This window comes from Scyliorhinus canicula, chromosome 1 (genome assembly GCF_902713615.1).
Source record: "Scyliorhinus canicula chromosome 1, sScyCan1.1, whole genome shotgun sequence".
Taxonomy (NCBI): Eukaryota; Metazoa; Chordata; class Chondrichthyes; order Carcharhiniformes; family Scyliorhinidae; genus Scyliorhinus; species Scyliorhinus canicula.
In genome coordinates, this window is record NC_052146.1 from 244,523 (window position 1) to 256,286 (window position 11,764).

Below are 11,764 nucleotides of genomic sequence, written 5' to 3' on the forward strand. Positions count from 1 at the left end.
ACAAGGAGGAGGTGTTAGCAATTTTGGAAAATGTCAAAATAGATAAGTCCCCTGGGCCAGATGGGATTTATCCTAGGATTCTCTGGGAAGCCAGGGAAGAGATTGCAGAGGCTTTGTCCTTGATCTTTATGTCGTCTTTGTCGACAGGAATAGTGCCGGAAGACTGGAGGATAGCAAATGTTGTCCCCTTGTTCAAGAAGGGGAGTAGAGACAACCCTGGTAATTATAGACCTGTGAGCCTTACTTCGGTTGTGGGTAAAATGTTGGAAAAGGTTATAAGAGATAGGGTTTATAATCATCTTGAAAAGAACAAGTTGATTAGCGATAGTCAACACGGTTTTGTGAAGGATAGGTCATGCCTCACAAACATTATTGAGTGTTTTGAGAAGGTGGCTAAACAGGTGGATGAGGGTAAAGCGGTCGATGTGGTGTATATGGATTTCAGTAAGGCGTTTGATAAGGTTCCCCACAGTAGGCTATTGCAGAAAATACGGAAGTATGGGATTGAAGGTGATTTAGCGGTTTGGATCAGTAATTGGCTAGCTGAAAGAAGACAGAGGGTTGTGGTTGATGGCAAATGTTCATCCTGGAGTTCAGTTACTAGTGGTGTACCGCAAGGATCTGTTTTGGGGCCGCTGCTGTTTGTCATTTTTATAAATGACCTGGAAGAGGGTGTGGAAGGATGGGTTAGTAAATTTGCAGATGACACGAAGGTTGGTGGAGTTGTGGATAGTGCTGAAGGATGTTATAGGTTACAGAGGGACATAGATAAGCTGCAGAGCTGGGCTGAGAGGTGGCAGATGGAGTTTAATGCGGAAAAGTGTGAGGTGGTTCACTTTGGAAGGAGTAACAGGAATGCAGAGTACTGGGCTAATGGCAAGATTCTTGGTAGTGTAGATGAACAGAGAGATCTCGGCATCCAGGTACATAAATCCCTGAAAGTTGCCACCCAGGTTAATAGGGCTGTTAAGAAGACATATGGTGTGCTAGCCTTTATCAGTAGGGGGATTGAGTTTCGGAGCCACAAGGTCATGCTGCAGCTGTACATAACTCTGGTGCGGCCGCTCCTGGAGTACTGCGTGCAGTTCTGGTCACCACATTATAGGAAGGATGTGGAAGCTTTGGAAAGGGTTCAGAGGAGATTTACTGGGATGTTGCCTGGTATGGAGGGAATGTCTTACGAGGAAAGGCTCAGGGACTTGAGGTTGTTTTTGTTAGAGAGGAGAAGGCTGAGAGGTGACTTAATAGAGACATATAAGATAGTCAGAGGGTTAGATAGGGTGGACAGTGAGAGTCTTTTTCCTCTGATGGTGATGACCAACACGAGGGGACATAGCTCTAAATTGAGGGGTGAGAGATATAGGACAGATGTCAGAGGCAGTTTCATTACTCAGAGAGTAGTAGGGGTGTGGAACGCCCTGCCTGCAACAGTAGTAGACTCGCCAACTTTAAGGGCATTTAAGTGGTCACTGGATAGACATATGGATGAAAATGGAATAGTGTAGGTCAGATAGGCTTCAGATGGTTTCACAGGTCGGAGCAACATCGAGGGCCGAAGGGCCCGTACTGCGCTGTAATGTTCTATGTTCTATGTTCTATGAAATATAAAATCAAGTATGTTTTGTCCCAAACGAAATTAATTAAAATTACTAACCCAATGAATTTAACGTTAATACATATTAAATGTGTTAATTTTAATTTTAATCCACCGGGCAGCACCGTAGCACAGTGGTTAGCCCTGTTGCTTCATAGCGTCGGGGCCCCAGGTTCGATTCCCGGCTGGGTCACTGTCTGTGTGGAGTCTGCACATCCTCCCCATGTGTGCGTGGGTTTCCTCCGGGTGCTCCGGTTTCCTCCCACAGTCCAAAGACGTGCGGGTTAGGTGGATTGACCATGAAAAATTGCCTGTTGTGTCCAAAACGGGTAGGCGGGGTTACTGGGTTACGGGGATAGGTTGAAGGTATGGGCTTGGGTAGGTTGCTTTTTCCAAGGGTCAGTGCAGACTCGATAGGCCGAATGGCCTCCTTCTGCACAGTAAATTCTATGATTTTCTGATTAAATGAATCAACAGAATTTTGCTGGAAATAGTCCAGAGGCCGGGAAAGACAAACTGAGTTACAAAGAAACAAACAAAGAGCAAAGAAAAGTGCAGCACAGGAACAGACCCTTCGGCCCTCTAAGCCCATGCTGACCATGCTGCCAGTCTAAACTAAAATCTTCTACACTTCCTGGGTCCGTATCCCTCTATTCCCATCCTATTCATGTATTTGTCAAGATGCCCCTTAAATGTCACTATCGTCCCGGCTTCCACCACCTCCTCCGGCAGCGAGTTCCAGGCCCCCACTATCCTCTGTGTAAAAAAACTTGCCTCGTACATCTGCTCTATACCTCTGCTCTACATCTGCTCTATAGGGGTTGGTTTAGCTCACTGGGCTAAATCGCTGGCTTTTCAAGCAGGCCAGCAGCACGGTTCGACTCCCGTACCAGCCTCCCCGGACAGGCGCTGGAATGTGGCAAATAGGGGATTTTCACAGTAACTTCATTGAAGCCTACTCGTGACAATAAGCCATTTTCATGCATTTCATTTTCATACCTTCCCCTCGCAACATTTTCATACCAATGCCCCCTAGTAATTGACCCTCTACCCTGGGAAAAAGCCTCTGATTATCCACTCTGTCTATGCCCCTCATAATTTTGTGGACCTCTATCAGGTCGCCCCTCAACCTCCATCGTTCCAGTGAGAACAAACCAAATTTATTCAACCGCTTCTCATAGCTAATGCCCTCCATACCAGGCAACATCCTGGTGAATCTCTTCTTCACCCTCTCTAAAGCCTCCACATCCTTGTGGTAGTGTGGCGACCAGAATTGAACACTATACTCCAAGTGTGGCCTAACTAAGGTTCTATACAGCTGCAACATGACTTGCCAATTCTTATACTCAATACCCCGGCCAATGAAGGCAAGCATGCCGTATGCCTTCTTCACTACCTTCTCCACCTGTGTTGCCCCTTTCAGTGACCTGTGGACCTGTACACCTAGATCTCTCTGACTTTCAATACTCTTGAGAGTTCTACCATTCACTGTATATTCCCGACCTGCATTAGACCTTCCAAAATGCATTACCTCACATTTGTCCGGATTAAACTCCATCAGCCATCTCTCCGCCCAAGTCTCCAAACGATCTAAATCCTGCTCTATCCTCTGATAATCCTCATCGCTATCCGCAATTCCACCAACCTTTGTGTCGTCTGCAAACTTACTAATCAGACCAGTTACATTTTCCTTCAAATCATTTATATATACTATGAACAGCAAAGGTCCCAGCACTGATCCCCGCGGAACACCACTAGTCACAGCCCTCCAATCAGAAAAGCACCCTTCCATTGCTACTTTCTGCCTTCTATGACCTAGCCAGTTCTGTATCCACCTTGCCAGCTCACCCCTGATCCCGTGTGACTTCACTTTTTGTACCAGTCTACCATGAGGGACCTTGTCAAAGGCCTTACTGAAGTCCATATAGACAACATCCACTTCTCTCCCTGCATCAATCATCTTTGTGACCTCTTTGAAAAACTCTATCAAGTTAGTGAGACACGACCTCCCCTTCACAAAACCGTGCTGCCTCTCGCTAATACGTCCATTTGCTTCCAAATGGGAGTATATCCTGTCTCGAAGAATTCTCTCCAGTAATTTCCCTACCACTGACGTAAGGCTCACCGGCCTGTAGTTCCCTGGATTATCCTTACTACCCTTCTTAAACAAAGGAACAACATTGGCTATTCTCCAGTCCTCCGGGACATCACCTGAAGACAGTGAGGATCCAAAGATTTTTGTCAAGGCCTCAGCAATTTCCTCTCTAGCCTCCTTCAGTATTCTGGGGTAGATCCCATCAGGCCCTGGGGACTTTTTGGATCTCAATGTGACCCAGGCGATCTACACACCCTTCTCCAGACTCAACATCCACCAATTCCTTCTCTTTGGTGAATACTGATGCAAAGTATTAATTTTGTACCTCACCCATTTCCTCTGGCTCCACACATAGATTCCCTCCCCTGTCCTTCAGTCGGCCAACCCTTTCCCTGGCTACCCTCTTGCTTTTTATGTACGTGTAAAAAGCCTTGGGAATTTCGTTAACCCTATTTGCCAGTGACTTTATGTGACCCCTTTTAGCCCTCCTGACTCCTTGCTTAAGTTTCTTCCTACTTTCCTTATATTCCACACAGGCTTTGTCTGTTCCCAGCCTTCTAGCCCTGACAAATGCCTCCTTTTTCTTTTTGACGAGGCCTACAATATCTCTCGTTATCCAAGGTTCCCGAAATTTGCCGTATTTATCCTTTTTCCGCACAGGAACATGTCGGTCCTGAATTCCTTTCAACTGACACTTGAAAGCCTCCCACATGTCAGATGTTGATTTACCCTCAAACATCCGCCCCCAATCTAGGTTCTTCAGTTCCCGTCTAATATTGTTATAATTAGCCTTCCCCCAATTTAGCACATTCACCCTAGGACCACTCTTATCCTTGTCCACCAGCACTTTAAAACTTACTGAATTGTGGTCACTGTTCCCAAAATGCTCCCCTATTGAAAGTTCTATCACCTGGCCGGGCTCATTCCCCAATACCATGTCCAGTACAGCCCCTTCCCTAGTTGGACTGTCTACATATTGTTCCAAGAAGCCCTCCTGGATGCTCCTTACAAACTCTACCCCGTCCAGGCCACTAGTACTAAGTGAGTCCCAGTCAATATTGCGGAAGTTGAAGTCTCCCATCACAACAACCCTGTTGCTTTTACTCCTTTCCAAAATCTGTCTACCTATCTGCTCCTCTATCTCCCGCTGGCTGTTGGGAGGCCTGTAGTAAACCCCCAACATTGTGACTGCACCCTTCTTATTCCTGATCTCTACCCATATAGCCTCACTGCCCTCTGAGGTGTCCTCCCACAGTACAGCTGTGATATTCTCCCTAACCAGTAGCGCAACTCCGCCACCCCTTTTACATCCCCCTCTATCCTGCCTGAAACATCTAAATCCTGGAACGTTTAGCTGCCAATCCTGTCCTTCCCTCAACCAGGTCACTGTAATGGCAACAACATCATAGTTCCAAGTACTAATCCAAGCTCTACGTTCATCTGCCTTACCCGTAATACTTCTTGCATTAAAACATATGCACTTCAGGCCACCAGACCCACTGTGTTCAGCAACATCTCCCTGTCTGCTCTGCCTCAGAGCCATGGTGGCCCTATTCCCTAGTTCTCCCTCAATGCTTTCACCTTCTGACCTATTGCTCCGGTACCCACCCCCCTGCCATACTAGTTTAAACCCTCCCGTGTGTCACTAGCAAACCTCGCGGCCAGGATATTTATGCCTCTCCAGTTTAGATGCAACCCGTCCTTCTTATACAGGTCACACCTGCCCCGGAAGAGCTCCCAGTGGTCCAGATAACGGAAACCCTCCCTCCTACACCAGCTGTTTAGCCACGTGTTTAGCTGCTCTATCTTCCTATTTCCAGCCTCACTGGCACGTGGCACAGGGAGTAATCCTGAGATTACAACCCCAGAGGTCCTGTCTTTTAACTTTCTGCCGAGCTCCCTGAGCTCCTGCTGCAGGACCTCAGCCCCCTTCCTGCCTATGTCGTTAGTACCAATATGTACCACGACCTCTGCCTGTTTGCCCTCCCCCTTCAGGATGCCCGCTACCCGTTTGGAGACATCCTGGACCCTGGCACCAGAGAGGCAACATGCCATCCTGGAGTCTCTTGGACGTGATCGACCAATGGGAGCGCAACGTGGCTGTTGATCCGTAGGCTTCCCGACAGCCGCAAACTCTCGCGGGATCTACCCAAATACCGCGAGGCGTCAGGATTAGGGATCCCCCCCCATAGTCGGTGGGGCAAAGCCTCTCTGGCGGACTTGAACCTGAAATGTACTTGAGGCCTACTTACCCGCGATCTACTGGCCCCTCCAGGGGGCCACAGTCAGCCACATTCAATACTGGTCCACACAAACTGTACCAGGCGTAAGGGCTCCCGGGGGATCACCCAGGCCATTGGAGGCCCCAGGATGGACAGCAATAGGGACGGTTGGCCCCTGCCCCAGACCCTCCCCATGTGCCCAGGTTGCACTGCCAGGGGTGAAAGTTTATCGTGGGCTTGGCAGGAATGTGGAATTGGGCAGCAGGGTGGCGCAGTGGTTAGCCCTGCTGCCTCATGGCGCCGAGGTCCCAGGGCAGCATGGTGGCGCAGTGGTTAGCATTGTTGCATCACAGCGGTGAGGTCCCAGGTTCGATCCCGGCTCTCGGTCACTGTCCGTGTGGAGTTTGCACATTCTCCCCGTGTTTGCGTGGGTTTCGCCCCCACAACCCAAAGATGTGCAGGGTAGGGGGATTGGCCACACTAAATTGCCCCTCAATTGGAAAAAATGAATCGGGTACTGTAAATTTTTTTTAAAAAGGAATGTGGGGTTGAGGTTTCACTCAGATCAATTGATGATCTTATTGAGCAGGCTCGAGGGGCCGAATGGTCTCCTGATTGTAACTTGTATGAAAGTAAGCATTGTGGATGTAACAGTAATGTAACATTGTGGATGTAACAGTAATGTAACATTGTGGATGTAACAGTAATGTAACATTGTGGATGTAACAGTAATGTAACATTGTGGATGTAACAGTAATGTAACATTGTGGATGTAGCAGTAATGTAACATTGTGGATGTAACAGTAATGTAACATTGTGGATGTAACAGTAATGTAACATTGTGGATGTAACAGTAATGTAACATTGTGGATGTAACAGTAATGTAACATTGTGGATGTAACAGTAATGTAACATTGTGGATGTAACAGTAATGTAACATTGTGGATGTAGCAGTAATGTAACATTGTGGATGTAACAGTAATGTAACATTGTGGATGTAACAGTAATGTAACGTTGTGGATGTAACAGTAATGTAACATTGTGGATGTAACAGATGAAAGTAAGCATTGTGGATGTAACAGTTTTTAAGCAAGGAAAAGGAAGGTCTGAGATGAGATGGAGGCCGGGAGAGATTAACTAATAAAAAAGGGATATTAGCACAAGACAAAACCCGAACCCTAACCAGGTGGTGATGGGACAGATAAAGAAACAAATGATGGGTCTAGAGGAGGTGTGCATGGTAACAGTACAATCATCACCAACACCCACTGCCCACAAAGTGGGAGGAGTGGGTATGATCTGAAATTGTTGAACTCGAGGCATTGATTTGGGAAGGTTGCCTCGTCAACTCTGGGATTAACCTAGTGAATCTATCCTTTCTCAAGTAAGGAGACCAAAACTGAACACAATACTCCAGGTGTGGCCTCACTAACATCTTATACAATTGCAGCATAACCTCCCTAGTCTTAAACTCCATCCCTCTAGCAATGAAGGACAAAATTCCATTTGCCTTCTTAATCACCTGTTGCACCTGTAAATGAGATCTTTTGTGGACTCAGCTCCACTTTCCGGCCCGAACACCATAACCCTTTATTCTTCAAAAACTATCTATCTTTATCTTGAAAACATTTAATGAAGGAGCCTCAACTGCTTCACTGGGCGAGGAATTCCATAGATTCACAACCCTTTGGGTGAAGAAGTTCCTCCTAAACTCAGTCCTAAATCTACTTCCCCTTATTTTGAGGCTATGCCCCCTAGTTCTGCTTTCACCCGCCAGTGGGAACAACCTGCCCGCATCTATCCTATCTATTCCCTTCATAATTTTATATATTTCTATAAGATTCTCTCCGCCAACATCCTTGACACATATTTTGTGGTGCTCGTTCTTTCCACACCTTCTGGCAGCCCTACAACCCGTAGATTCTGCCGCCTGGACCTGTTTTCTTGCTCATCCATCTTCACCCTCAGCGACTTGCATAAGTCTCCCAGGGCCCCACCTCCGCCTCCAAGGACACGTTCCGGACACCACCGTCTCCACCTCGAATCTTCACCCCTTGTGCCTCCAGGCAGTTCTCCACTTGGTCCATTGACCCTCGCAGAGGTGCTACTGATCTCGCGATGGCCTTCGATCAGTCCCCATGCATCTCCTTCCTTTGCTGTCAAAATTCCTCCTTGATAAAGCCCATCAACTGCTCCATCTGGGCCTTTCCCACTGACGATGACCCTTCCCCCCCCTGCACCATTTTCACAAATGTTCCTGCGCCACAGGTCCCCTCCAGTTCCTTAGCCCGGTCTTTGAATGTTTTTTGCTGGGTCTGGTAGTCAGTCGGCATGCCAATCCTGGGGAGAACTTCTCCCTCTACCACTTCTGCCTGAGCTACCTTCTAGTGGGTATAAAGTGCCCAAACCAACACCTTCAAGCCAGAGCTGCCCCATGTGTGTGACCACTCACTCCATGGCCACCACCGGAAGTTGTCAGTGTTGAAATATATTTACATGCGGATTGTGTCCTGTGCGTTGTCTGTTGTGTATATACATTTCCCATTTCAAATATTCTTACAATTTGACAGATAATCTTTTTAAAATTCAGATTCCTGCCGAAGAAATTACCTCTAGGACAGATAATGAGAGTGAAAGAACTTCTGCAGGCTGCCCGCTTCTCCCTGGATTTTCCAAAAATCTGCTGCATGAACAAGCTTGATATCTACTGTACGGAATCTTTGACTATCCGAATAGGAAGTGGAACAGCTGTGGTTACAAGGCCTGTCCCTATACTTTCCAATGTTCCTCCTTCTCAAACGCACTGAATTATAACTCATGCCAGCTAAAACCTTTGCAGAATCAGCAAATATATTGACAATGCAATCCTCCTGCTAAGCACAGCTGACCATTTGTGTGGGAAAGATTACACAAGACATTGTTTTATTCTAGTGTTCTATTCAGTTACAAGTTTCATTATTGCAATTATCAAGTATTAACTGGTCACATTTAACGCTGCTTTGACTTGTAGATCATGGTTTAAATTTCACTCCAAGACTTTCCACAGCTGCATCGGCCCATGGCCAAGGCAATGGTGGACAGACCTCTGGAATCCTCGGCCTGGTCTGATTCTCCACGAGCGAGGGACATCGATTTCACAATGTTAATTACCGCCACGCGGGATTGAAGGAGGTCACACATTGAACCAATCTGCCCAATTTGATGGTTGCAGTGGCGATTCTGGGAGTGAGTCCGCCTGGGGTTGCTCGCTGTACAAACTACAGCAAACATTTCAGCATTCAGATCATGGAATTCAAAGTGGAAAACGTAACCACCTTGGTGGATTTGGTATTCATTAGTTAGCTGAGTCTTTTGGAGATGTTTGAAGCATAAATTATTTGTTAGTATTTGGTTAACGCAGTTACACTGTCCATCTAATGCACACTTTTATCAAATTTTCTGAAAACATCTTTTTAAAAATAGCTTATTTCCTTCAATTTGGCACAATTCCAGCAACAGGAGTTCTGTTAATATAAACTGGAATAAAAACTAGAAATCCCACCTCAAGTTTCAGGAATAAAGTTGACACGGAGTTTGTGAAATTCAGCTCAGGGCCAAGGTTCAGACCCCTCAAATTCAGACGAGGAATTTAAATCTGGATTATGAGATTGTATCAGAGGGTTAAGGATTGTAGAAAGACTTTTTCAGTGTTTGTTTTATTTCTATCTCAGTGATGTCTGATCACATCTGTCGAAGAGGCTGCTGATAGTGAATATAGTCCCCTGTTTGTGCAGAATGACACATCGTTCTTCACCAGGACTTTGAAACACTTGGATGACCAATACAAAAACAGAAAAGGGGCAGCTTTAGGTTTTAACATATGTTTGCTCTGAATGTGCAATAAATGCAGGCAGTAAATTGAGTTGACCAATTTAAAAACTGGAGTTGAGGCAGGGGAGCTGGGGCTAATCCGAGGCTGGAGGGCGAGGGAGACGAGATTGGAGTTTAGCTGAGTGGGGTGAGGGGGCATGGGTTCACACTTGGAGGGGGTTACTTCACAGTTGAATTAGCTGAGGGAGGTTTTACCTGATGAAATGTTTGAGGCTGTAGTTATTGATAGTTCTGAGTGGCTCGTTCAACAGAGTAACAACTTTTCTCTCAGTTGCTGATGTAACAACATTTTTAAAAACAAGCATGAGAATAGTTTCCTTGGAGATGTTGTATTTTATTTTCAGTCAGCTCTGACTGACACCAAAGTCTGATTGGGTACACCAGCTCATACTTCATTCCAACATTAAATATTCTCAGATAGTGAAAGGTCAAAGTTGGGGCATTTGCATTCCATCTGATTAACTTCAATAAGTCAAAGTGAACATTTGCCAACTTGATAAGAACTCATTCAACATTATTCCTACTATTGATAACATGGCAATGTTTCAGCCAGGATGTTCTACAATATCATCAATTCATCCTTATTATTAATCCATTTTCATTGTGTGTTTTACAGCACTTTAAGAGAATATTAATTGTAATAAAACACTGACCTATTTGTATCCAGGTCCCCCTCTCGGATATAGGTCAACATTCCATGTCTGCTATGTTTAACTTTTGTAGCTATTAGCTAAACACCTGACTTGTTAAGGATATTTGTAAAATGCAACTAGTAAACCTCTGACCAGGTAAAAAATGTACCTTTAGATGAATTCAATGTTGTCCAATTTCTGTAATTCTTTGAACCGTCAGTCGGTGTATTTCCGCTTCTCTACGTTCCTGACTCATCAAGGCCGGGATTTTTTGGATTTTGGGAATTCCTGGCCTCCTCCCAAAGAGTCTGTGGAGGGTGGAGAGGGGGCGGAGGGTGGAGAGGGGGCGGAGGGTGGAGAGGGGGCGGAGGGTAGGGTGGGTGGAGAGGGGCCGAGGGGCAGTGCATCTTGTGGATGGCACACACGGCTGCCACTGTTCATCGGTGCTGGAGGGTTTGAATGTTTGTGGAAGGGGAGCAATCAAGCGGGGCTGCTTTGTCCTGGATGGTGTGGAGCTTCTTGAGTGTTGTTGGAGCTGCGCTCATCCAGGTACGTGGAGAGTATTCCCTCACACTCCTGACTTGTGCCGTGTAGATGGTGGACAGGTTTGTGGTGGGGGGGGGTTCAGGAGGTGAGTTATTCGTCGTAGGATTCCTAACCTTCAACCAGCCCTGGAAGCCACAGTATTCATGTGGCTGGTCTAGTTCAGTTTCTGATCAATGCTAACCCCCAGAATGTTGTATACACAGAACAAAGAAAAGTACAGCACAGAAACAGGCCGTTCGGCCCTCCAAGCCTGCGCCGACCATGAATAGGAATCTCGGGAGGACCGTTATTTTTACTGTTTGAACTCTGCCCGCCAGAGACAACGGGAGCACATCCCATCTCCAGAAATCCTCCTTCATCTGCTCCACCAGCCAGGCCAAGTTCAATTTACGTATCCGGTCCCAATCCCTCACCACTTGGATACCCAGGTACCTGAAACTGTCCCCTACCACTCTGAACGGCAAATTCCCCCAGTTAACTCTCCTGACCTCTCGCCTGGACCACAAACATCTCGCCCTTCCCCATATTCAGCTTATACCCCGAAAACTGGCTGAATTCCCCCATCCCCTCCATTGGATCCGAAACAAAAGCAGGTCGTCCGCATTCAGCGAGACTCTGGCTCCAACCCCCCCCCCCCCCCCCCCCCGGATCAGCCCCTCAAGGCCCTCAGAGCAATTGGCAGTAGCTCTGCAGCCATCGCAAACAGCAGTGGGGAGAGGGGGAGCCCTGTCTCATAACAACTAGGAGCAGGAGTAGGCCATCTGGCCCCTCGAGCCTGCTCCGCCATTCAATTAGATCATGGCTG

General features: G+C 46.8%; 1 protein-coding gene across 2 annotated transcripts in view; it reads left to right on the top strand.

The window, feature by feature from the left end:
* Positions 1-10,593, top strand: part of scarb1 (scavenger receptor class B, member 1) — a 104,832-nt gene extending 94,239 nt beyond the window's left edge. The window contains exon 12 of one of the 2 annotated variants that reach the window (XM_038798057.1): positions 8,922-10,593. In XM_038798057.1, coding sequence (XP_038653985.1) covers positions 8,922-8,933 — 12 coding nt within the window. In that variant the 3' untranslated portion in view covers positions 8,934-10,593. Of the gene's footprint in view, positions 1-8,501 lie in introns of both variants that reach the window. The other variant, XM_038797967.1, reaches the window with a different exon arrangement.
* The last annotated feature ends 1,171 nt before the right edge of the window (positions 10,594-11,764 follow it).